Here is a 27278-nt window from a genome sequence, read left to right on the forward strand (position 1 = left end):
ATAGGAGGCAATGGGGTCCTTACCCAGCTTCGCTGTCTCATGGTGGAGACCGTGGACCCAGATACAATAGAGACTGTGGACTTGGACATGGTGGAGACCATGGACCTGGACATGCAGTTTTGGGTGCGCTCCCCTCAGAGAGGCCTGGGAGCCCTTGCTCCTAGGAAGGCATCTCAGATTCTCAGAACATCACCAACTCCAGGCTGATAAGGAGATGTTGGGGGAGAAGTTAAAAGAGGTAAGAAACTGAAGGCCAGGGAAGTTCAAGAAGGCAAAGTTTTGTGGCTGAACACCCTGACTGGTGGGGTTCGCATAGTATGCCCCCCAGAAGCCAGCAGGGGTCAGCAGTGGGCCTGGCCGGGGCTCCAGCTGGGAATTTGAACCTGTGTGCAAAGCAGGAAGTGGGGTGAAAAACCAGCCACTGCAATATAGAAACTGCCACAACCAGAGAATCAGTGGTATCCAGGAAAATAACCTTGACTCTTCCATAGAGATTAGACCTGACTCAGAAACTGGGAAATTAGGGCGAACTGATTGGTTGAAAAGGAAAACAGTGGTGAAAGCTGCCCTCTTCCAGTGCTTATAGGACGGCTGAAGGAGCCAGACCAGCAATGGGCCTTGTGGTGGACAGTGGGTACAGGGCTTCCCTCCCAGAGGCTCTGCCCTGCCCTGAAGGGGGCTGAGAATGAGAGGAAAACATGCTGAGCCTGGAGCAGCGGAACCTCCTCTACTCAGCGAAACTGCAACAACCACACTTTGCTATGATGTATCTCCTGAGCCTATCCCACTTCCGGTGGTCTCCCCATGGTCTGGGCATCGTCACTCAAGGCAATTAAAAGAACCACAGCCCAGCTCTAGCAGGCAAGGGGGCCTTAGGGCCCTTCACAACCCCAGCAAGGCCCCGCCCCTACAGACAGGAAGCCTCAAGCCGCTGCTGAGTTGGAAAGGGCCCAGGCTATTGCCTGCAGGCTGATCACAGCTCTGGGTGAACGGAAAGCCCCAGAGTGAGGACAACCAGGAGACACTGCCCTGAACATGCAAACCCCCTCAGGAGAGTCGGGAGAAAGTCCCCCAGCTTCTCTCTCACAGGGGAGCCGGCAGAGGGAGTCCATGGACCAGCCTTGTCTGGTGGTGGAGCACAGCCTAGAGGTTGGGAGGAAAGGTTAGCGGCAAGTGCTGACTCCGGGATGTTCCCTGAGATCCCTGTCGAGGAGGCTGTCTCCTCTTGTGCTCAGAATCTCACCACTCTGAGTTACGAAGGGAGGAGGAGAGGGGGCCTCTTGGCCTCTTTCAGGTGACAGATACCCCCCAGGCCCCTGCGGTTTCCAACATCCTGTGGGCGGCCTCATTTCAGCCGCCTTCACTGCACCTTGAGGCTGAGGCTGGAGCAGCCAGTCTGTGCTCTGCCTGCCTACAGCCTCATCAAGCTTCCCCAGGGCAGCCACTGTGCGTCTCCCAGCACCTAGTAAGGTGCTAGGTACTCAGAAAGCACTGATGGTAGGGGGCACAGATGGATGCCACCGTAGGAGAGCCTCTAATCTGCTGCCTTGGTGTCCTCCCCCCTTCCTTCCCCTCCCCTCCTACACACAGCTCGTGAGAAAAGGCTAAATACAAGCACACGCACCCTTCCCACCTCCCCTTATACACAGGTCGCTGCAAGCATCCCAACCCATGACTCTCCTGCTCTACAATCATCACCGGTTCCCACTTGCTTGCTGAGGGAAATCGAAGCCCCTATTACTTGGCTCCCCCCTTGTCACCTGCTTCTCTTTGTGGCTTGCTCCCTGTTGCTGGAGAATGCCCTGTACTTTTCCTCTATTGTAACTTTTCTCACATTTGTCACACTGGGCCATGTCCTGCCTCACGTCTACCTACCCATACAGCCCACTGGCTGAGGTCCAGCTCTGGGGCCTGAGTGAACTGCCACACTCTGCTGTTTCAGGGTGCAGGTGACCTGCCTTGACTCACAGGAAGACATTGTGGGGTATAGCTGGGTGGAAGGTGCCTCTTGGGAGCTAGAGAGAAGGAAAGCAGGGGGGTTAGAAAGGGCGATGAGGGCCCAGGGTATCAGGGCATGCCAGTCTACGGGAGGACACGGGTAAGCTCCGGAGAGATGAGCTCCCTCTGTGTGGCCTTGGGCAAGTCCCTGAATATCCTTACTGCTTTCCCTACCACCTGCAAAAGCAAAGATTCACTGGCGGTGAGCCTGTTTTTCCTTTGTGGTTTTGATTAGACCACTGTCTGCTGAGCATCACGTCTGCAGGGGCACTGGTTCCTCAGATGAAGACCCTGGTGGCACCCCCTGCCTCTCTGACTTAGGGGGCAGTGATGAAGCCAAGAACTGGCAAAGCAGTCGTGGCTTATCGATTTGCCTGATAGGCTGTTGGCTTTTGAAATCAGACAGGAAGGAGGGTTGAGGTGGAGCCAGCACAGGAAGAGGTGAAGAGCCCTAGCTGCTGTGACAACCAGTGGGCTCGGGGACAGCAGGAGCTAGTGGGCTGTGTCTCTGCTGCCCTGAGCAGGACTTTACTCCTGCCCTGGACGGATCCTGAGGACTCAGGGCCCAGCCGACTGGCCACAGAGAGACCCAGAACATCCCCACCACCGCTGGCTGACCCTGTCCACGGGAGCAGGGCTGAGCCTGGGAGCACAGGGATGGAGCCTCCACCGACCCCCTAGTCTGGGCATCTCTGAGGCAATGAGGCCCAGGAGGTAAGTTGCGTTCAGGCTGCCTCAGTAAAAGATGGGGGAAGAAGAGGAGATGGCTGGCAGGAAGGACCATGATTTTTGAGGCTGAGCTGTTCTAGAAAAAGGGGGCTGGGGTAACTCCAAGGTGTCCCCCACGGTGCTAGGAGCTGCTGAGCAGGACTAGTTTATGGTGTAAAATAAACCAATGTGCCCAAGGATGGCAAAGAAGACAAAGAGCAGCTCCCTCGGTATCAGTGGTGGGACAGGAAGAGCAGGAAGTAGCCAGAAAGCGCTGCTGCAGGCAGGCAAAAGGGACGCTGAGCAGTCAGCCCACTAGTTAAATTGTGAATCAGTACACCTGAGCACCGCTCCTGCACCCCCTTCCACCATGACATGGAGTTGCTGCACCAGACCCACCCCAGGGTCCTGAGGGCCCAGGGAGACAGTGCAGGTGGGGTGGGGTTCGGCACTCCGTGCCTGCTCCATAAATGCTGCCCTCCTGTTGGGTGAGCAGCGCCAGGGCCCTCTATCAGCCCCACCCTTGGATGGAAATGAGGTTCATCATGCTGGGAGGAACAGTAACCACAGAGGCCTTCTTGGAAGAGGCACTGCTGAGCCAGGCTAGGGGTGGCTGTTGGCCATGGGGTCCTCCCCTATGGCCAGGCTCCTGGGGTCCTGGGGTTCTTCCTGGTCCCTTCAATGGAGGCACGTGCTTTCCTTGAGCCCAGGGGCTCACTCCTGGCCACCACAGGCTGCCCTGTAGCTAACTTCTAGGTGGGGGTATATAGATTGGGCATCCCTTCCTCTGTCCCAGGGCTGCTGGGCTCCCAGCACTGAGCCTGTCCCCACCTTCCCAATGAGGCTCCAGGGCCCAGTGCAGCCAGGAGGGCCATGTCTTTGGCAAAGTGCCACTCCTTCCTCTGGGAAAGGCTGTTTGGTCTCAGTCAGGAGAGAGGAGCATACAAGAATCTGTGGCTTGATGTACGGACAGCCCAGGCAGGAGGTCAGTACTGCGGACCTCCTACAGTCACCCAGTACAGGTGTGCAAGGCAGAGGCCACAGTTAACACACAGGCCAAGCGGACAGCTAGGGCTGAGGCCCCTGGGAGGGAAACGTAGAACGAGACAAGACTCATTGGCCCTGGCTGCTGTAGCTCAATGGCTTGAGCGCAGGGTGTGAACCAAAGGGTTGCTGGTTTGATTCCCAATCAGGGCACATGCCTGGGTGGTGGGCCAGGTCCCCAGTAGCGGGTGCGCAAGAGGCAACCACATATTGATGTTTCTATCCCTCTCTTTCTCATTCTCTTCCCCTCTCTCTAAAAATTAATAAATAAAATCTTTTAAAGAAAGATGAGACTCATTGGCAGACTTGATGAGTAAATTGGGACTTGGGTCTTCTCAGAGATGGGGCACAAGCCCAATTGTCCAGCCTTCGTGATGAGGTCTGAGCGACACCAACAACAGAGAGCACATGTCCTGAGCTGTGCCCTGCCCCAAGGATGAAGCTCTGGGGACACATGAGAATGGGGAAGCCCAGCTCCATGGAAGTGGCAGGTGTCCCCCAATTGTCCATCTGGTCTTGCTCCACACCCTCCAGCTCAGACCCTCTGTAGAGTGAAGGCCTCCAGCCTTTAGATTCCCAGCAGTGACCTGAGGCCCCCTGGCCCTCAGTCCTCCCCTCTTTAAGCTGGGCTTGCAGGGCCTCCTGCTGCTCTTACTGGCGGCTGTCTGCACTGGACAGGGTCTACCTGACTGTCCCTGGTGGCCTGTGGTAGGTTCCACCCTGCAGGGGTGGCATCTGGGGCCAGGTAGCCACCCCATTGAGGGAGACCCCTCATCAGCCTGTGATGCTGACCCCAGGAGATCATGGGAGTGGGGTACTTCCTGGCTCACCTGCTAGAGTCTCCTCCTCTGTCCTTACTGAGATAAGGTGTCCAGAGGTAAAGGCCGGATGGGGAGAGGGGGTCTTCTCTGATTGGGGCCTGAGTAGGGGTGCCAGATAAAATACAGGACACCCTATTAAATTTGAATTTCAGGTAAACCATGACATTTTTTTCATCCTTACCCAAGGACAGTTTTTCATTGCTTTTTAGAGAGAGAGGAAGGGAGAAAGGGAAACAACGTGAGAGAGAATTGACTGGTTGCCTCCCGTATGCACCCGGACCTGGGATTGCATGCGGCCTGACCGAGGATCATACCTGACTGGACCAGGGATCATTCGCACCTGGACTGGGGACTAAACCCACAACCTAGGTATGTGCCCTGACCAGGAATCAAACCTGCAACCTTTCAGTCATGGGATGATGCTCCAACCAACTGAGTCACACCAGCCAGAGCAACAGTGAGATTTTTTAAAAAGTATAAGTGTGTCTGTCCAATTAAATAAAATATATAATGTTGGGGTCCTGGCCCAGACCAATTAAATCTCCAGCTGGTTGTACTGAGCAGTAGTGTTTTAAGAATAGCATTCCATTTTCAAGAAAAGAATGCTCATATGATCCAGCAATTTCACTTCTGGGTATATGTACCCTAAAGAATTGAAAGCAGGAACTTGAGCAGATATTTGTGCACCCATGTTCCTAGATGCATTCATCATAAGAGCCAAAACGTGGAAACAACCCAAGCGTCCATTGACAGATGAATGAATAAACAAAATGTGGTCTTCTATAAAGTGGAATATTATTTAGTCTCAAAAAGGAATGAAATTCTGATACACATCACAACATAGATGAACCTGAAAACGTGCTCAGCGAAAGAGGTCAGATGCAAAAGGACAAATGCCATATGATTCCAATTACGTGTGGCCTCTAGAGTAGTCAGGCTCATAGAGAAAGTAGAACGGGGTGTGCCAGGGGGATGGAGAGTTAGTGTTCAATGAGCACAGATTTCCATTTGAAAAGATGAAAAACTCCTAGAGGCACATGTTGGTGATGGTTGCACACCATTAGAGCTGTGCTTACTGCCACTAAATTGCACACTTAGAAAAGGTTAAAATGGTAACTTGCATTTATTTATTTATTTTTTCACTTATGAGCATTTAATGAATTCTCCTCCATGTGGCTTCAAGCTACCAGCACACAGGCCCCACCAACACTCTTAATCTCCTCCTCAGCTCTTCTGCTGAAGAATTTGCCCTTCACAACAACGGGCTGCTTTGGGAGCGTTCCCTTCCCCAGAACTCTGTAGTAGCCCGATCGCACCACGTCAGTGATGGGAGCGGCTCCGGTCTTGTTTTTGGCAGTGTCGACCCGTGTCTGCTCGCTGACCATGGTCCACAGTTTATCCAGGTTGACAGTGTGGCAGGAGCTCTGGTTCGTCTCTAAGTGGTAGTGACTCATACCGACTTTCCCAAAGTGACCTTGGTGGTATTTGTTGAAGTTGATCCTGTGATGATGCAAACCACCAGCATCACCTCAGCCTCCTGGGGGCTTCCTGTGCTTGCGATGTGGCCGTGGCCGTGGCTCACGTGGCCCCGAAGTTTTTGCATTTTCCTCAGTCTAGACGGCATGTTGGTGGCTGAGACACAAGAGCTAGAATGGTAACTTCTATGTTATGCATATTTTACTACAATAAAAAATTAAATGAAAAATACAATTCTCCAGGAAATGTCCTGCCGACATTTGTCCTGCTTCTCAGCAAGCACTGGTTCTTCTTTAACACGGTCTCCTCTTACTCTTGGCCACCACCTTCCACCAACGAACAGCAGCAGGTTTGTCGCCTGGTGGGCGCATGTGGCCATGGTCCACCACTGGGCCATCCCTTCCACCACCCAGCCCAAGAGCAGGACAGAGACCCTAACACACTGAGAGGCTGCAATAGCATTGCTTTGTTTGGGTTTACGTACATTTGAATTTTTAGATAGCAGCTAGCATAACTTCTTTTAAATTGAGGTATAACTTAGATTAAAGCAAGGTTAATAGATTTTATATGTTTATACACCTGTGTATCCAAGAGCAATATATAGAAGTTCCCAGGACCCTGGAAGGCTTCCCCATGCCCCTGTTCAACAGAACTGCCCCCAAGGGTAACCAATATTTTGACTTCTATCAGCTCCAATTAGATGGGCCTGACTTTAAATGCCCCATAAACGAGATCAGAGTGTGTTCTCTTTGGTGTCAGACTTTCTTCACTTGACATGTCTGCAAGGGTCAGCCCTATTGTTGAGTGCGTCAGTAGTTTATTCTTTCTCATTATTATATAGGATTTGATTGTATGAACATACCAAAAGCATCTCATTTATTGTTTTTTTTAAAGATTTTATTTATTCTTAGAGAGAGGGAATGGGAGGGAGATAAAGAGGGAGAGAAACATCGATGTGAAAGAGAAATAGTGATTTCTTCTGCAACCCAAGCATGTGCCCTGAGCGGGAATGGAACCAGTGACCTTTCAGTTTGCGGGATGATGCCCAACTAAATGAGCCACACCAGAGAGAGGCCATTTTATTGTTGATGGACTTTGTTGTTTCTGCTTTTTTGGATATCATGAGTAAAGCTACTGTGAACATTCTGGTACTGTGTTTTGGTGGATATAAACACTCATTTCCATTCAGTGTATACCCAGAGAGGGAATCGCTGTGTCACAGAAATATGCACTTAGCCTTATTACTACCAAACACTTTTCTAAAGTGATTTTAATTTGCATTTCTCTGATGATTAATGATATTCTCTTTTGTCTTCACATTTTTTGGCTCACTTTTAAGTGGGTGGCCTATTTCTTACTGACTGTATGTGTGTGTGTTTGGGACATCCCCTAATCAGTGGTTTGCTTCTTCACCCTTCAGAGGCTGTCTCCCAATGACAGGTACTCCTAATTTTAATGAATACCAATATATCATTCTTTCCTTTCATGGTTATTGCTTTTTGCGTTTCATTTAATTTTTACCTCGCCCAAGTTTGTAGAGATATTCTCTTGTATTGAGCTTTATTGTGTTAGCAGGCACATTTAGATCTATGATCCAGTTTGAATTAATTTTTATGTATGATATGAGGTAAGGGTCAAGGTTGACTTTTCCCATATTAACATCTCATTAGCCAGCACAGATTAATGCAAAATCATCCTTTCCCCACCGGATGTCAGCAGAGCTCCGTTGTAAAGCAGGTGACGGTATATGTGTGGGCCTGTTTCTGAACTGTCTGTTGTACTGCATTGGTCCATTTGTCTGCCCTTGTGCCAATACTTATAGCTCTATATCAAGTCTTGACGCTGTTTAGTGTAAATCCTCCAGCTTTGTTCTTTTTTAAATTTTGGTGATTTCAGGGTCTTTTGCATTTACCTATATGTTTTAGAATCAGCTTGCCAATTTACCCCCTCCCCATCCCTCAAAAACAGCCTGTTTGGATTTTTGTTGGGATATTATTCAATCTATAGATCAATTTGGGAAAAATTGACATCTTAATAATTTGGAGTCTTTCAATCCATAAACATGGTAAATCTCTCCTTTAGGTCTTCCTTAAATCTCTTAGTATTGTTTTATAGTTTTCAGTGTAGAAGGCTTGCAAACTTTTTGTTATATTTATCCCTAGATACTTGATTTTAAAATGGTACTTTAAATTTTTACTTTCAATTTTATTATTGCTATTATGTAGAAATATGCCTTACCTTTTTTGTATTGATCTTATGTCCAGAAACCTTGCTAAGTTCACATATTAGTTCCAAGAATTCAATTTATACATTGGATTTTCAATGTATACAATCATGTCAACTATGAACAGTGAGTTTTATTTTTTCCTTTTCCAATCTTGATATCTTTTATTTCTTTCATTTGACCTATTGCACTAGCACCAAATATTTTATTTTTTATTTTTAAAGATTTTATTTGTTTACTTCTAGAGAGAGGGGAAGGGAGGCAGAGAGAGGGAGAGAAACATCAATGTGCAAGAGATACATGTATCAGTTGCCTCTCACACACCCCCAGCTGGGGATCTGGCCTGCAACATGGGCATGTGCCCTGATTGAGAACTGAATGGGGTGACCTTTCAGTTCACAGACCAGCACTCAATCTACTGAGCCACACCAGCCAGGACAAATAATATTTTTAAACATCAAACAAACCATCAGCTATAAGAAGTCACCTCTGGAGAATGGAAGCAAGGTATATACTTACTCTTGTATTGTTTAAATGTTTTTAAGAAGCAAGTATTACTTTTATAATTATGTAATCTATTTATTTACTTACTAATATGTTGTATTGATTATGCTATTACAGTTGTCCCACTTTTTTCCTCCCCTTTATTCCCTTTTGCCCTGTACGTACCCCCACCATTATTCCCCCTCCTTAGTTCATGTCCATGGGTCACACATATAAGTTCTTTGGCTTCTCCATTTCCCATTCTATTCCAAACCTCCCCCTGTCTATTTTGTACCTACCATTTATGCTTCTTATTCCCTATACCATTTCCCCCTCTCTCCCCCTTCCCCTCCCCACTGAAAACTCTCCATGTCATCTCCATTTCTGTGATTCTATTCCTGTTCTAGTTGTTTGCTTAGTTCTTCTTTGTGTGTGTGTTTTTTTTTAGGTTCAGTTATTGATAGCTGTGAGTTTGTTGTCATTTTACTGTTCGTATTTTTTATCTTTTTCTTCTTCTTAGATAAGTCTCTTTAACATTTCATAGAATAAAGGTTTGGTGATGATGAACTCCTTTAATTTGACCTTATTTGGGAAGTACTTTATCTGCCCTTTCATTCTAAATGATAGCTTTGCTGGATAGAGTAATCTTGGATGTAGGTCCTTGCCTTTCATGACTTGGAATACTTCTTCCCACTCCCTTCTTCTCTGTAAGGTTTGTTTTGAGAAATCAGCTGATAGTCTGATGGGAATGCCTTTGTAGGTAACTATCTCCTTTTCTCATGCTGCTTTTAAGATTCTCTCCTTATCTTTAATCTTGGGTAATGTAATTATGATGTGCTTGTTATGTGCTTCCTTGGGTCCAACTTCTTTGGGACTCTCTGAGTTTCCTGGACTTTCTGGAAGTCTATTTCCTTCACCTGATTGGGGAAGATTTCCTTCATAACTTGTTCAAATAAGTTTTCAATTTCTTGCTCTTCCTCTGGCAACCCTATGATTCGGACATTAGAAAGTTTAAAGATGTCCTGGAGGTTCCTAAGCCTCTCCTCATTTTTTTGAATTCTTGTTTCTTCATTCTGTTCTGGTTGAATGTTTATTTCTTCCTTCTGCTCCAAACTGTTGATTTGAGTCCCGGTTTCCTTCCCATCATTGTTGGTTCCCTGTACATTTTCCTTTATTTCACTTTTCATAGCCCTCACTTCTTCCTCTATTTTGTGACCATCCTTAACCATTTCTGTGAGAATCCTGATTACCAGTGTTTTGAACTCTGCCTCTGGTAGGTTGGCTATCTCTTCATTACTTAGTTGTATTTTTTCTGGAGCTTTTGTGTTCTTTCATTTGGGCCATATATTTTTTTTTGTCTCAGCATGCCTGCTACATAGTAAGGGGCCAAGCCTTAGGTATTCACCAGGGCAGGGCAACCTACATAGCTGTGTTGTGGTGCTGTATGTGGGGGAGGGGTCCAAAAGGGGACAGTGCCACTGTTCCGGACGTAGGCAGAGTTTCAGGCACTTCCTCTACTACCCACAAGTAAATTGGGCCCTTCTGGTGCTGATTCCTGGGTGGGTCGGTTTGTGTACATCTAGAACGCTGTGGGTCTCTCCAATAAACTCTCCTGTGAGGCTGGGATTCTCTCCTACTGCTGCTTCTACCCCCACAGGTTTTTCTTCAGTCAGAGGTTTTTGAGGCTTTATTTCCCTGCCCTGGAACCCTGGGTTGAGCAGTCTGTCTTGCTCCCCAGTTGTTCCTTCTGGTGTATCCATGTGCAAATGTAGGACCACTCTGTCCTCCAGCTGCCACCATGCTGCATAGCCTCTCCACCCTGGCTGCCAATCTTGCCTCTCCTACCAGTGTGGTTGAATGTTTCTTCTTTAACTCCTTGGTTGTTGGACTTCCATATAGTTCAATTTTCTGGCAGTTCTGGTTATTTTTGTTTTTAAATTTGTTGTTGTCCTTCTTTTGGTTGTGCAAGGAGGCAAAGTGTATCTACCTAAGCCTTCATCTTGACCAGAAGTCCTGATCAATCTATTTAAATGAGAAGGAAGGAATACGTGTTTGCTAGAAAAATCTAAGCAACTGAAATTCACAAAATAAGAAACAATTCCTTAATCCTGCTGTCATATATTTCTAATTTCTCTATAGCCAAACAAAAAATTATATCCTCTAAAGAAAGAAATTAGAAGTCATCATAATTCTCCTCTGTACTTTACTATTTTTTCATATAAAATACATTATAAAAATCAAGGAAGCTCAACACATTCCACATAAGTTTAACTCAGAGACCCACACTGAGACAAATTATAATCAAACTTTCAAAAGACAAAGAGAGAATCTTGAAATTAGCAAGATAAAAGCAAGTTGTCCACACACAAGGGATCCCCAATAAGATTATCATCAGACTTCTCATCAGAAACTTTGGAGGCCAGAAAATAGTAGGCTGATATATTTAAAGTATTCAAAGAAAAAACCCCTGCCAACTAAGACTCCTATATCCAGTAAAAATGTCCTTTAAAAGTAAGGTAGAAATTAAGATATTCTCAGATAAGCAAAAGTGGAGGGAGTTCATAACCACTAGGCCTGCCCCATGGGGAATACTCATGGAAATTCTTCAGGGTGAAATAAAAAGACAATAGACACTAGTCCTATATTACTATAACTTTGGTGTGTGACTCAAAATTTTGTTTTCTATGACACTTAAGAGTCTAATGCATTTTAAAAAAATTATTAGTTTATGTTTTGGGGCACACAATGTATAAAGATGTAATATAGTGACATCAACAACCAAAAGAGGTAGGGGCAGGGATGTAAAGAAGCAAAGTTTTGTATGTTATTGAAGTTAAGTTGATATAAATTCAGATTAGAGTGTTATAACTTCAGGATGGTAAATGTAATCTCATGGTAACCAGAAAAGGAAATGAAAAAGAAATTAAAATATTTCACTGCAAAAGATCAACTAAAACAAAAGACAGTAGTGCAAAAAATGAGGAGGGAAAGCTATAAAGCCTAGAGAAAACAAGTAGTACAATAACAAAAATAAGTCTCTCCTTATCAGTAGTTACTTTAAATGTAAGTGGATTAAACTCTCCAATCCCAGAATGAATAAAAACACGTGATCCAACTATATGGGTATACAAAAGACTCACTTGAGGCCCAAAGACACAAATGGTTGAAAGTGAAAGGATGAGAGAAGGTATTCCATGAAAAGGGGAACCGAAAGAGATCAGGGCTGTGGCTATTCTGACATTAGACAAAACATACTTTAAATCAAAAGACTTTATAAGAGACAAAGAAGGACATTATTTATTAATAAAAGATTCAAACAGCAAGAAGATATAATAATTACAAAATTGTGTACCTTATGACAGACCATCAAAATGTATGAAGCAAAAATTAACATAACTGAAGGGAGAAATGGACAGTTCAACAATAATGGTTGGGGACTTCAATACCCCATTCACAATAATGGATAGAAGAGTCAGATAAAAGACATAAGGAAATAGAGACTGTGGCAGAAAAAAACACCTGCTTGAGTGCAGCTGGTAGGGCAATAATATGGGTGCAATAATTTATAGTTTTAATTTGAATATTTCATCTAAAATGTCATATGGTGTGCTTGCACATGATATTGTTATATTACAGAATTAAATGCTTACACATTTGTAATAAAAGAGTTTGTAATAAAAAGGGGGCATTATTTGTGCAAGATCCTGTAGAAGACAACACAATAAATCAACTAGACCTAACAGACACATGCAGATCACTCTGCCAACTACAGAATACACATTCTTCTCAATTTACCAGGATGGAACATATGTTAGGGCACAAATTGTCTTAACAAATTTTTAAAGATATATATTATACCAAGGGTCTTCTCCAATGTGAAGTTAGAAATCAATAACAAAAGGAAAACCAGAAAATTTACAAAATTGTGGAAGTTAAACAACATACTTTAAAATAAATAACTAATTAATTAAAGAAGAAATCACAATGGAAATTAGGAAATACTCAGAGATAAATGGAAATGAAAACACCACATCCCAAATTTATGGGACACAGTGAAATTGGTGCCAAGGGGGAAATTGATAGCTATAAACAATGTTTTAGGGTCATCTTTGTAGCCACATCTTTGTGCACTTGACTAATTGTTTATTTTTCTTTATAATTGATTTTAGAGAGAAAGAGGAAGGGAAAGAGAGTGAGAGGGAAACATCAATTTGTCCTCCCACTTATTTATGTATTCAATGGTTGATTTTTGTATGCACCCTGACTGGGGATTGAACTTGCAACCTTGGTGTATCAAGATTACACTCCCACCAACTGAACTACTCAGCCAGGGCTCCAATTATTTCTTTGGGATAATTACCAGAAGTGGGACTTTTGGGTCAGAGGATATTTAATGGTAATAGATAATGACAAAGTATGAGCCAGAACTGTACTACTTTAACCTCCCACCTACTATATATTAAGATTTCTACTACTCTCGCATTCTTATGAATGCAGCCTGTTATATCATTATAATCTTTGCCAATTAGCAAATGAAAAATGATAGTTTATTGTTTTTTATCTTTAATGAGATTGAGAATATTTTCAATATCTTGGTTGTTTATGCTTCTTTGAATTATCTGTTTCCTCTTTTTCTATTTCTACTGTTTCTGTAATTATCTGCCTATGTCTCTAATTCTATTTGTACTCATTTTATTCTTACTGATTTATAAAAGCTCCCTATATATTAAAGATATTAATGCTCTTTTATGTATGTTGCTAATGTTGACTCCTGGCTTAAGGTTTTTGTCAATCTTATTTGGGACATTTATTATTATTTAGAAGTATTAAATTAAGGCAAATCTCTTAGTATTCCTTTTATGACTCCTGGGTTTTTTGTCTTGCTTAAAAAAAGCCTTCCTGCTCTGGCCAAGTGGCACAGTTGGTTGCAGCATCATCCTGTACACCAAAAGGCTCCGGTTTCGATTGCCAGTCAGAGCACATATGGGTGGCAACTGATCAATGTTTCTCTCTCATCTCTCTCCACTCTCTTCCCCTCTCTCTAAAATCAATGAACATAACCTCAGGTGAGGATTCTTACACAAAGAGTATTTTAAAATATTCTCACCTACTTTCTTAGTGTGCTTTTATGGTTTTGTATTTATAATTCAAATTCTTTAATCCAAATTGAAATTAAATTTTGTGTTCAATGTGCAGTAAAGCTCAAAAAAAGTTTTTCATAAGCTAAATAACTGCCATAACAGCATTCCCACTGATTTGAAATGCTGTTTTTGTCACATTATCAAACTTCTTCATAGGTAAATAATACAAACATATATTTGTTCCTGGACTCTATACTGTGTTCTGTTGACTTATGTTCTAGCCCACCCTACTTTATATAGCTTAATGTAAATGGAAGCTTGTATTCAACAATGCAAGGTTGGTTCATTGTTAGAAAATCTGTTAGTACAGCTCACAGATTAAAGGAAAGATCTAATATATATCAATTATGTCACTCCCTCCAGTGGCTTCCCACCACACTTAAAGTAAATAAATCTGAAACTCCTTACAATAGTGACCAGGTCTCAACCCCACTCTGACATTGTCTCCTAACCCTTTTTGTGAGCCCACTTGCTTATTCACTGTGCCCTGTGACTCAGGTCTTTTTCTGTTCCCCTAAGCACTTGCTGTTCCCCTGGCTCTTTGCATGATTAACTCTTTCTCACCCTTTAGACCTCCACTTACATGTAGCTTTCTCACAGAGGCCTTCCCTGGCTACTGTGACTAAAGCATCCCCTTCCCCCGACACCCCCATTTCCCCTGCATCACTCACATGGTTTATTTCCTTCACTAATCACCATCAGAATTGCCCTGCTTATTCACTTGTCTTCTTTATTATCATTTCCCCCATCTCCACCACACCTACAGGGTAAGGACTTTGTCTAACTTGTTCATCTTCACATTCCCAGGGGCTGGAACTCACTGCTTCCCAGTTGTGGATCCTTAGGCAAGTTAGCTAACCTCTCTGAGCCTAGTGCCTTCACCTATAAAAATGGGAGAAATAATGGTAAGAAGAGTTGTTAGAACAAGTAAATAAAGGATGAAAATACAGTGCTTAGCAGAGTGCCTGGGACAGAGTAAGCCTTCAGTAGTATTATATAATGTTATTTGAATGGTAATAGAAAATGAGGAGTTTAAGGGATCTTTTCCAAGAAGAGAAGAGAACTAACTAGAAATCTGTCACTAACACCAGGCCCAGTGGTTTGGGCCAGAACCACTCCCGCTGGAGTCAGGAATGAGACAGGGACACCTGCTCCGATGGCTGCCATTAAGCCGCGCTTGCGGGGAAGCAGTGGGTCTGGCCAATGTAGAAATACTATTGTATTTCAAAAGGAGAGTTACATCTTTAAAAAAGAGATTAAATTCTTTGTAATGCAGAATGCAAAAAGCTGAAAAGAATTAACTGAAAAATAACTAATATGAATACTTAACATGTTAATGGGATATGAGATAAAATACACAAAAACTGTCTTTCTTGATACAAAAAAAAATCAGAAAACAACACAAACTGTTTAAAAATACCTAGACACAAATAAAAAATTGGCAAGACTTAGATTTTAAAAAATGTAGTTTTACTAAAGGATCTAAAGAAAGACTTCAACAATACCCACGTTAAAGCGACTTCAACCAAAACCCCATCTGTCTTTTTTCACCCTTAGTTTTTATATTTAGAAGAATAAAAGAGTGAGAACAGCCAGAAGAATTCTAAAGAAATATGAGTGGCCTTGCCTGGGACTATTTCTAATGTTCCCAGATTAGTTCATCTACCTCAGATTTGTTGTACTCAACTCCCCAACACCACTATGAATTAAATGGCTGGGAAATGCTATTTTACTTGTTACTGAACTTCTAGCATTTCCCAGGTAAAAAAGTTCATCCTGAGTTAAAATGTCCAGGAACCCTAATACAAATCCAAGGATGACAGTGTGTTGAATCCTTGGGCTGTAGCCAGCAAACCCCCCTTTTAAGTGAATAACATTGAGACCCAGAGAACACAGGGCTGGAAGGCATGGCTGAACCTAGTTCAGTGAGCTGCTGCACCCAAAGCAGTAGGTTCTGCCCAGCCCTAAATCCAGTTTTCTCTTCTAGACCCCTGGAGGAAGGATGGCCAACCCCAACCCTTGACTTCCTAAGGCCCTTCTGAAGGAGCTGTGGTGGGAGGACCTTGGGCCAGACACCCTGCCCACTGCAGGTGAGAAATGGGTGAGGTGGGGGCAGGTTCAGAGTCCTCAAGTGTCTACCTTGGCGGAGGGAGGGATGCACAGGGAGGTGGGATACACAGGGGTGTGGCTGGCCTTGGCAACAGGATCCACTCGTATCCCCAGAGAGGAAAAGTAACGTGAGCAGGTGGGACTCAGACATGGCTTTGCCTCTCAGTGCTTCGGCATCACTGTTCCCTGCAGAAAACAGTGCTGCCTGGGGTCAGGAGCCCCTGCTCTTCCAGGAGACCCCAGAGACAAAAACAGAGAAGAAAAGTAGCTATACTACTGCTCTGAGAACCAACTTTCCCCTCTCTCTCAACTTCTCCATTCTTTCTTTGTTTCTATTTAGAAGAAGAATCAATAAGTAGAAATCTTCTTCTTCTCTTCTTCTTCTTCTTCTTCTTCTTCTTTGAGAGGGGGCGGGGAGGGAGGGAGGGAGAGAGGGAAGGAGATTTGCTCTTTTACTTAGTTATGCATTTATTGCTTGATTCTTATATGTGTCCTGACCAGGGATTGCACCCATGACATGGCATATCAGGATGACACTCTAACCAACTAAGTTACCTGGCTAGGGTCATTCTTTGTTTCTATTTTAATCACTCGACTTTAATTACTACAGCTTTAGGTTTCCAGAAAAATTGAGAGAAAGATAAGAAAAATTGAGTACAGAGATCTGCATATATCCCCTGCCCCCTGCATGCACCTCCCCCACTATGGACACCCCCACCAGAGTGGCACATTTGTTACAACTGATGAACCTAGTGACACATCATTATCACCCTGAGTTCACAGTTTGCATTAGTGTTCACTCTTGGTGTTGTACATTTTATGCACTTGGACAAATGTATAATGACATGAATCCACCACTATAGTATATACCACACAATGTAGTTCTACTACCCTAAAAATCCTCTGCACTCTTCCAATTCATCCCTCTCTTCTCACCCCAACCCCTGGCAACCACTGATCTTTTTACCATCTCCATAGTTTTGCCTTTCCAGAATGACATAGAGTTGAAATCATACAGTATGTAGCCTTTCCAGGTTGGCTTCTTTCATTCTTCCCTTCTTGTGAGTGGACCTGCTCATAACTGCATTGCCATTTCCAGGTTACAAATGAGGACACAACGGCACATGAAGCTCAGGTGGCCTCCCCAGTGTCACACAACCAGTAAGTGGCAGAGCTCAGATTCAAGGTTGGGCCTGGGTTCTTACCAATTTGCTCCCCTGCATCTGAGCAATAGTCCCTGGTATCAGGGACTATTCTCGGCATCCATGAACAAACAGCCCTTGCAACTCCTCTCTGGAGGCCAGACAGTGGGCCACTAGCTAGGGGAGGAGAAAGGGTGGGTCCCCAAAGGGTAAGTCCCCACACCTGAAAAGGCTCCTTACTTCTCCCAGGCCACTGGGCAGGGAGACGGCAGGCAGCAGGTTCAGGCCCTTTCTTCACAGCTCCTGGCAGCAATCCTGGACTCCATGAGGAAGCAGGAGGTGCAGATGGGTGGGGAAGCTGGCCAGGGCCTTGGTGCTGGCTCCCCGGCTGAGCAGGTGAAAGCCCTTGTGGACCTGCTGGCCGGGAAGGGCTCCCAGGGCTCCCAGGGCTCCCAGGCCCCACAGACCCCTGAGAGGACACCTGACCACACACAGGGAACTCATGGCAATGGTAGGCAGATGGAGGGGTATTCCCAGACCCACTCCTGGCCTTTGCCCCCCTCCCAGTTCTACCTCTTTCCCTTTCCTTTCACCTGCCCTCCCAGTCCCCCCCTCCCCTTCCTTTCATCCACCCTACCCAGCCCTCCCTTCTGACCTCCATCCTGCAGACTCAAGGATACAGAGACACCGAGAGGCCCTTCTGAGCAGGGCAGGAGGCAGCCTGGAGCTGGGTGGACACTCACCCAGGCTGACCAACCTCCTGCTGGTGGAGGGCCTGATGGACTTGCAGCTGAGGGAACACGACTTCACCCAGGTGGAGGCCACGCGTGGGAGCTGGCGCTCCGCCAGGACCATCGCCCTGAACAGGCTCTTCCTGCCTCTGTCGCGGGTGTCCATCCCACCCCGCATCTCCATCACCATTGGGGTGGCTGGTGTGGGCAAGACCACCCTCGTGAGGGATTTTGTCTGCCTCTGGGCCCGGGGACAGGTTGGAAAGGACTTCTCACTAGTGCTGCCTTTGACATTCCGGGATCTCAACACCCATGAAAAGCTGTCTGCAGACAGACTCATCCGCGCCTTCTTTCCACAAGTCGGGGATTCTGGCCTGGAAGTGGCAGCCCTGGCCAAAGTCCTCCTCATCCTGGACGGCCTGGATGAGTGTAAGACTCCTCTGGACTTCTCCAACACCTTGGCCTGCACTGACCCCAAGAAGGACATACAAGTAGACCACCTGATCACCAACATCATCCGGGGAAACCTCTTCCCAGAAGTTTCTGTCTGGGTCACCTCCCGTCCCAGCGCTGCTGGCCAGATCCCAGGGGGCCTGGTGGACCGGATGACTGAGATCCGGGGCTTTAACAAAGAGGAGGTCAGAGTGTGTTTGGAGCAGATGTTCCCTGAGGACCAGGTCCTCTTGGACTGGGTCCTGAGCCAGGTGTGGGCCAACAGGGCCCTGTACCTGATGTGCACCATTCCAGCCTTCTGCCGACTTGCAGGGTTAGTACTGGGCCACTTGTGCCGCCGTAGGCGGGGGCCCCAGGACACAGAACTGTGGCCTCCAAGAACGCTGTGTGAGCTCTACTCTTGGTACTTCAGGATGGCCCTCAACGGGGAGGGGCAGGAGAAGGGCAAGGTGAGCCCTCGCATTGAGCAGCTGGCCCACAGCGGCCGTAAGATGGTGGGGACGCTGGGCCGGCTGGCCTTCCATGGGCTTGTCAAGAAGAAGTACGTGTTCTACGAGCCAGACCTGAAGGCATTTGGAGTGGACCTTGCTCTGCTGCAGAGCACTCTGTGCAGCTGCTTTCTGCAGCGGGAGGAGACCCTGGCCTCCTCAGCAGCCTACTGCTTCACCCACTTGTCCCTGCAAGAGTTTGTGGGGGCTGCATATTACTACAGTGCATCCAAGAGGGCCATCTTCGACCTCTTTACTGAGGGTGGTGTGTCCTGGCCTCGGCTGGGGTTCCTCACACATTTCAGGAGTGCAGCCCAGAGGGCCATGCAGACTGAGGATGGACGACTGGATGTGTTCCTTCGCTTCCTCTCCGGCCTCTTGTCTCCCAGGGTCAATGCCCTTTTGGCTGGCTCCCTGCTGGCCCCGGGAGAGCACCAGAGCTCCCGGATGCAGGTGGCCCAGATTCTTCAGGACTGCCTACACCCCAACATGGTAGTCTGTGCCCAGGCAGTCAATGTCCTGCACTGCCTTCATGAGCTGCAGCACACAGAGCTGGCCCGCAGTGTGGAGGAGGCTATGGAGACCGGGAGCCTGGCCAGGCTGACTGGCCCCCAACACCGAGCCGCCCTGGCCTACCTTCTGCAGGTGTCAGATGCCTGCGCTCAGGAGGCCAACCTGTCCCTGTGCCTCAGCCAGGGTGTCCTCCAGAGCCTGTTGCCCCAGCTGCTCTACTGCCAGAGCCTGAGGTGGGCGCCAGGATGGGGTGTGCAGGGTGTGTTGGCAGAGGAGAGAGTAGAGGTCCTGGAAAGTGCTTCTCCTCCACCGTGACCCTCTGTATCACTGTCCTGGGGCTGTATAACCAAGGACTGCAGACTGGGTGGCTTAAAACAATAGAAACATATTCTCTCACAATTCTGGAGGCAAGAGTCCAAAATCAAGGTGTTGGCAGAGCTGTGCTCCCTCTGACACCTGTAGGAGAGGATCCTTCCTGCCTCTCTGGCTTGTGGTGTTTGCTGGCAGTCCTTGGCTTATAATTGCACCAGTCCAATCTCTGCCTCCATGGTCACATGGCCACCTTCTGCATGTCTGTCTTCATACAGAACTTTGCTTTTAAGGACACCAGTCATATGGGATGACAGTCCCACCTTACTCCAGTGTGACCTCATCTTATCTAATTACAACTGCAACCACCCCATTTCCAAATCCAGCAGCACTATTGAGTCACTGGGAAGTTAGAACACCAACACATCTTTGTGGGAACACAATTCAATCCATAACACCATGTGGACCATTCCAATGCTGACAGAAGCCACACCCACTCACTCTCAGCCTATCCTCTGTCCACTGCTCTGATCTTCGTAGGGGGTGAGGGGGAAGCACCAGGGCCATTCAGGACCTGAAAGCAGCTTCCATGTCCCCAGAAATAAAACTAGTAGCAGGTGTCCCACAGATGCACACAGTGTGCGGGGCTGCTGGGAAGATAGCCCTCAGGATAGGAACCCCAGGGTTTATGCCACTGACCATTCCAGTTCACCTTTGTAGGAAAACTCTGTGAAGATGGTGAGTGTGTTGTCTGAGATCTGGGCCGCATAGTGGGAGCTACATCGGGATGGAGAGAAGAGAAAGGGAGAGGATCCCAGCCTGGGTGTCTGAGCTTAGTGCCCCCTCTTGCTGCCCTGATGCCAGCCAGGGACCTCATTCACCCTGCCTGTGTCGGGGTTTGGTGTGGGGGGAGCACTCACTATTGCTGTTTGTCTCGACCAGGCTGGACACCAACCAGTTCCAGGACCCTGTGATGGAGCTGTTGGGCAGTGTGTTGAGTGGAAATGACTGTCGCATTCAGAAGATCAGGTAACACTGACCCAGGAGACTCCTCCCAGGGCACCCCCTGTCTCTCAGGTTCTGAGGGCTCCTTTTCCAGCCTCCTTTCTGCTCAGCTGGCTAAGTGGTACTTCAAGGAGAGGTGTCTTTGAAACATATGTCTCAGGATACAAGCCGCTTGTTTCCACCAATTCCAGAAAGTTCCAGAGGCTCAGGTACTCATCTGCAAGAAGAGAGAAAGCTTATGGTGAGGATCAGAGGCTATTGTAGACAATGGGAGCATTTCCAGACACTGTATGTGCTGACGTGGTACCAGGCCCAATTTTCTTAAAGTTTGCCCTCAAATAGTGTTCTAGGGACAGAACTGTATCTTTAAAAAAAAATTACATTTTCTTAATAAAATTTTAATTAAAAAATTTAAAATTTAAACATTGTGTCTGTAATGTAATTAGATTAATGTTTATATGCTGATCAGAAGAGATTATGAAATTTCTCTTGTAATAATTTTCAAGTTTGAGAAACACCCTTGTTCGTAGTTGAAGTGATACCAACACCTGGGCGGGGCTGAGGGGCGGGGCACTTTCAGAGAATTAGGGATGTGAGCTTAGAGAACAGGGCCCAGAGAGTAAAGTAATTTTTCATCCTCACACAAGGCTTTGGGTTCTGAAATAACCTTTATCTGAGAAAAAAAATGTGGAATGAATCAGGAGCAAAGCAATCATTGAGGACAGTGGTTAGATTGGCAGGCTCCACATGACCTTGTACGGACACCTCTGTGCCTAAGGATGGTAAGAATGGGGTCACATTATTCACCTGTGAGTTCTGGGGTCCCCATGACCACCGTCAGGTTCAGTGGTTCACTGGAAGGACTCAGAGGACTCAGTAGAGCTGTCATATCCACAGTTATGGTTCATTACCCAGAAAGGGTACAGACTAAAATCTGTGAAGGAAATGGTGAATGGGGCAGGGTCCCAGAGAGACCAAGCATGACCTTCCAGCTGTCCCCTCCCAGTGGAATCGTAGCAATGACTTGTGACAACACATATGAAGCATTCCAGTCAGGGAAGCTCATCCAAGCCTTGGTGCCCAGAGTTTTTACTGGGGTTGGTCATGAAGACACACCTGACCTCCCACATGCTGACCTTACTCTCCAGCTCTTCCAGAAGTCAAGCTGACACTGCACGGCCCAAGATCCCCAACATAAATTGTGACATGAGCTATTCAACAAAACCTAAACCCCCAGAGCTATTCTTATCAGGCAGGACATTCCAAGGGTTTAGAGGGGCCACCTCTCAGGAGAGGGGTTGGTCAAGGTTAATCCTTTGCAGAACACTGTCTCCTAGAGTCGTTGGGAAGCTCCAACGAGTTAATTGAGGAAAGTGCTTGGGACAGGGCAGGCACTGTATAAGGACCAGCTGTAGTAGCAGGACTGTCATTTTACCAACCAGAGGTAGAAATGCAATTTCTTTGAAAGAAACATGGTAATGACAATGTCTCATTATTGTTTTTTCCTTCATGGCAGACATTAGCAAAATAATGAACTTTCAGTGTTTGGCTTAAAGGAGTCTAGATAGTGCTCAGAAATTTTTCTGAATAAAACTTAATATTTCCTCTATGGCCACATGCTTTTCTTTACTTCTCTGTAGTTGGTCCTCAGTACCACATCCCTTTTTGAAATGCCCAAGGGATCCTTTACAAAACACATTTAAGGCTCATGAAATATTACTCATAAAGTATTATAAAAATCTTGGGGTGAGGAAGGTGGGCAGAGGTTCTCTAGAACCTGAGGACATTTATGTAGAAGGTAATCTGGATAGTCTTCAAAAGTTTTTAAAGCAGCAGGATCCTTTTTTTTAAAGATTTTATTTATTTATTTTTAGAGAGGGAAGGGGGAGAGAAAGAGAGAGAGAGAGAAACATCAATGTGTGGTTGCTGGGGGTCGTGGCCTGCAACCCAGGCATGTGCCCTGACTGGGAATCGAACCTGCGACACTTTGGTTCGAAGCCCGCGCTCAATCCACTGAGCTACACCAGCCAGGAGAATCCTTTTTTAAAAAATGACATATCAAGCAGAATCCCAATAAGTCAAACAGACAAAAGAGGAAGAAGCTGGTGAAATTGAAAGAAGAGGAGACGAGGGCTCAGAGTCCAGCACTTGGCTCCCTTTCAGACTCCTGGTGGCTCCTGAAGCTTTTCTGTGGAACATTAGGGGCCCTTGAAACATGGCTTGAAAGCACCAGGGAGTCTAATTGTATCCGTGGTGCTTCCCCACCATTTTAAATGTCTGAGAAACATTAAACCTCATCAGCTACCGTTTCCAAAATTGGGTACATGAAGCAACATTAGGTTGACCCATCAGCCAATTCTTGGAATTGCCCTTTCAAGGCAGATACAAATGTACTTTTTTAATTTTTTAAAAATATTTTATTTATTTATTTTTAGACAGAGGGGAAGGGAAGGAGAGAGAGAGGGAGAGAAACATCAATGTGTGGTTGCCTCTCGTGCACCGCCCCACTGGGGACCTGGCCCACAACCCAGCCATGTGCCCTGACTGGGAAGGGAAACTGCGACCCGTTGGTCCATCTGACCAAAGGGAATCTGACCTTTTGGAAAACTGTGCTCAATCCATGAGCCACACCAGCCAGGGTCAGATGTACTTTTTTAAAACTTTAAAGTTAGTTCTGTAATAACTCTACCATTTTCCTTTCTTGCATTAGGAAAAGGGCTGGCACCTATGGTTTACTGGAACTATGAGTTTATGAGAGATGATTTTTAAAAAATTTTAATCTGTTGATTTTAGAGTGAGAGGAAGGGAGGGAGACAGAGAGGGAAAGGGTGGAGTGGGGGGAGAGAGGTTGATTTTTTGTTCCACTTATTTATGCATTCAGTGGTTGATCCTTGTGTGTGCTGACTGGGGATCAAACCCTTAACCTTGGCATATTGGGATAACACCGTAACCAACTACACTACCCGGCTAGGGCCTGAGGACTGATTGTTAAATTTTCAGGAAGTTTTGCAAGCTGTGAGTGCCTAAAATTGGCTATAGTGGAAGTATTTACACCGTAAAAATTGGCCAATGCTACAAATCACGGTTTTCGTGTTTTGGCTTTTCCTGAGAACTACTTTTCTGGCACAGCACTGGCTGGGGTCCACTGGTAGATTTCTGTAACTGTCCACCCTCTTTCCTGTGATGTGTAGCAGCTGTTGTGCTGGATTCTGGCCAAACTTCCCTGGAACCCTTTGCCAGCATACAGGTTGGTCTGCCCGCTCTGGTCCTACCTGGCCCGGCTCAGAGGCTTCCCTGGGTCTGGCATTCCGTTCCAGGGTTCACGTGATATCTACCTGTGTCCAGGCCTTGATGATTCCAGGGAGGCTGAGGGGTCTGAATCATGAGCCTGGAGCTGAGGAAGAGACAATGAGATTTATAGACTTAAAATAACCACTCCTTCTCCTCCCCTTGGGCAGCTTGGCTGAGAACCAGATCAGTAACAAAGGGGCCAAAGCTCTGGCCAGATCCCTGCTCGTCAACAGAAGTCTGACTACTCTAGAGTAAGTACAACACCAGAGGCCAGTCTTTCACTGTCGGGACAGGGAGTGCTTGTGAGACATCCTGTAAAGTCCCCTTAACCACACTCTCCCCTGACTGGGTGGGAAGAGTAGCTGAGCAAACAAAGTATGGCTCCTGCTCAGCTATTCAGACTCGCCCAGGAAGCACCAGAATAGGAGCTCTGAACTGGGTGTTATCATTCCCCTTTCCATACTTGGCCCAAGTGCCCTGGTCCATCAGATTCTATTTTCTTCTCCCCACCACATGGGGCCACCCTCAGAAACTCCGTCCTTGTTTACCTACATAAAAATCTCTGTCCCACTTCCACAAAATATGAAATCCCAAACCCTGATATATTCCGTTCAAGAAGCATAGGTCAGTGTAACTTCTGTCCCTCCCTTCCTCCCTGGAAACTAGATGAGAGAGAATGATTTTTCTCTTCCTTCCTCCAGCCTCCGTAGTAACACCATTGGACCTCAAGGGGCCAAGGCACTGGCTGATGCTCTGAAGATTAACCGCACTCTGGTCTTTCTAAGGTACATGTCAACTGCTTCCTCATGGAGAGGGGCCAGAAAACCTTCTCCTCAGGTGCCACCCATGCAGTGGGAGGTGATTCAAAATGTGGCCATGAGATACCAGCTCCCACTCAGTGGATACCACAGGATCGTGTAGCCCAAGCCAGTGTCCAGGTTCCCGCTCCCCCCCAGGTTACTGTGCCTGTGTTTCCGGCCTGAGCAGGAGATAGAGGAGAAGGGGGTGGGTAGAGGTGTGTAGAGGTAGAGGGGCAAAATGATCTCTGAGGAATTCCCCAAGACCATGGTGTCAGAATGTTCCCCAGAGGTGTTTTTCCAAGACACTGAAAACCCATCCTCCAGAAGATTCTCATGGTTTGGTGTGGTTTGCTGTGCTTCTTTCAGGGGCCAGTGGTTGTATCCATCCTTAGCCGAATGTATACCACCATTTTGTTTTGTATTGCTTTCCTTTGTTTATTTATATTGAGGTGAAATGCACACAAAATTCACCATTTTGAAGTGTGCAGTTTGATGGCATATAATACATTCACAATTGTGCAACTATCATCTCTATCTAGTTTCAAAATATTTTCAGCACCCTAAAAGGAGACCCTGTGCCCATCAGCAGTCACTTCCCATTCTCCCCTCCCTTCAGCAACCACCAATCTGCTTTCTGCTCAATGGATTTGCCTATTTTGAGTATTTCATATAAATGAAAGCATACAATAAGACCTTTTGTGTCTTCTTTCACTAAATACATTTAAAGGTTCATCCACATTTTTGCATGTATCAGTAGTTCATTCCATTTTATGGCTGAGTAGTATTCCACTCATCAGTTAATAGACATCTGGGTTATTTCCACTTTTTGGCAATGCGAATAATGTTGCTGTATGCATTTGTGTGCAGTATTTGAATACCCATTTCTAATTCTTTTGGGTAAACGTCTAGGAATGGAATCTGCTGGTCACGTGGTAACTCTGTGTTTAACCTTTTGAGGAACCACCAGTCTGTTTTCTACAGCAGCCACACCATTTTACATTCCCACCAGCAGGTTCCGATTTCTCTATATCCTCACCAATGCTTGGGTGCTGTGACTTTTAGTTGTAATTAGGATTATGGATGACCTAGCTTCTGTCATCCAGATATCATAAGCACCTTGTCCTCAGTCAACAGGCAAGTGCTTAGAGACCCAGAAGGAAACCTAAGGCAGAGAAGCAGAGGGAAGGGCCAGTTGTTCCCCGGTGGCTTTGTGGTGGGCCTTGAGAGCCTATAGTGATCAATGCCCCCTCTCACTGGGGCTGCTGCCTCTCCTTGGGCATTGGTGACACTGCAGTGGTGGTTCAGGCCACCAGTGGGTGCCCTCGTGTGCTCCATTGGGGTGTGCCTCTTCCTTGCCTCCACAGCCTTCAGAGCAACATGATCAAGGATGATGGTGCCAGGTCCATGGCTGAGGCCCTGGCAGCCAACCGGACCCTCTCTGTGATACAGTGAGTAGACATGCTGGCCATTAGAGAACCTCTTCTGTGCTTGCCATATCTTCCTCCAAAGGCCTCTCTGCCTGTGTTTTGCAAGGAGGATGGATGGGGCAAAGTCCCCAGGCTTTCTGACTTACCTGGATGGCCCAAGAGAACTTGATGTCTGTTGCTTTTCCAGAGGACAGGTGTTGGGCAAAAAATGAAAAACAAAGCCTCCTGCAAATCCAGAAAATCCTCTCCACAAATGTGAGAAAGAACAAAACAACTTTATTATTTGAATAAGCAGTCAGTGAGACTGTATGCACGTCATAGGCAAGCCACTGAGGAGATTGCAAAGACAGAAAGAAATCACACCCTTTCCCACAGCAAGCACAACATACATGTTTCCAAGACAAACAACAACTTGTCCTCAAGTAAGAGGACTGGGCAGCTCTGTTTGTCACACAGCGTTCATCCTAAATCAGCTTGGTTCTTGGGGTAGCCATCGGTGTTTGTTAATGGCCTTTAGCCTTAACTTTTGAGGAAAGTTAAGACCTCGTATCTTCATGACAAGAAGGTACTTACAACCTGGAGCCTGTACTATCTTCTTTGATGTGTACTTTTCAAAGAGATGGCTCAAAGGCTCTTACAAAAGACATTACAAGTCTGTAAACCTTGGCAAGAGGTTTTTATTTAGCTTTTAAAAATATTTATATACTTCTCAAAAGGACGGGGAAAGGATTCACAACTGCAACAAGGAAGTACACTAAGAAAAGGGAGAAGAATGTCTTTCTCTTTTGGAACCAGGGAAAATCCCCTTTTGCTTAGATTGTGCTTATCCTCACACAGAAGAGGCCCTGCCCTGCCTGCCCTTCTGGGATGAGCACAGGGTTCTCCTGTAGCATCCCCTCTTCCAGATTTAGTATAAGAGGAAGTAGCTTTTGGAGAAGAGGAACCTAAGTAGAAGAGCGTCTGCCCTAGGAAAGACTGTAGGGCTGGGAGACGTGCTGCAGGATGTGGAGGTAGACTGTTGAGTGTTGAGAAGGTTGGTCGGGTAAGGGGCCAGTGATGCTTGTACGTGAAGTCCCAGTCAGGAGGTTGCTAGATATTATCAGTGTCTATTGTCT

The 27278-nt window shown here is 46.2% G+C and overlaps 1 protein-coding gene and 1 pseudogene across 3 annotated transcripts in view; one reads left to right on the plus strand and one right to left on the minus strand.

The window, feature by feature from the left end:
* The first annotated feature begins 2436 nt into the window (after positions 1-2436).
* Positions 2437-27278, plus strand: part of NLRC3 (NLR family CARD domain containing 3) — a 34610-nt gene continuing 9768 nt past the window's right edge. Inside the window, exons 1-10 of one of the 3 annotated variants that reach the window (XM_045820868.1) lie at positions 2437-2712; positions 4763-4940; positions 15883-15985; positions 17104-17165; positions 17447-17657; positions 17815-19564; positions 20583-20669; positions 24104-24187; positions 24638-24721; positions 26101-26184. In XM_045820868.1, coding sequence (XP_045676824.1) covers positions 17471-17657; positions 17815-19564; positions 20583-20669; positions 24104-24187; positions 24638-24721; positions 26101-26184 — 2276 coding nt within the window. In that variant the 5' untranslated portion in view covers positions 2437-2712; positions 4763-4940; positions 15883-15985; positions 17104-17165; positions 17447-17470. The remainder of the gene's footprint in view (positions 2713-4762; positions 4941-15882; positions 15986-17103; positions 17166-17446; positions 17658-17814; positions 19565-20582; positions 20670-24103; positions 24188-24637; positions 24722-26100; positions 26185-27278) is intronic. The other 2 variants (XM_045820870.1, XM_045820869.1) reach the window with 2 other exon arrangements.
* On the minus strand, positions 5750-6195 carry LOC123807218 (annotated as a pseudogene).

The sequence above is a fragment of the Phyllostomus hastatus genome, unplaced genomic scaffold (assembly GCF_019186645.2).
Source record: "Phyllostomus hastatus isolate PE091 unplaced genomic scaffold, TTU_PhHast_1.1 phas_scaffold_442, whole genome shotgun sequence".
Classification (NCBI taxonomy): domain Eukaryota; kingdom Metazoa; phylum Chordata; class Mammalia; order Chiroptera; family Phyllostomidae; genus Phyllostomus; species Phyllostomus hastatus.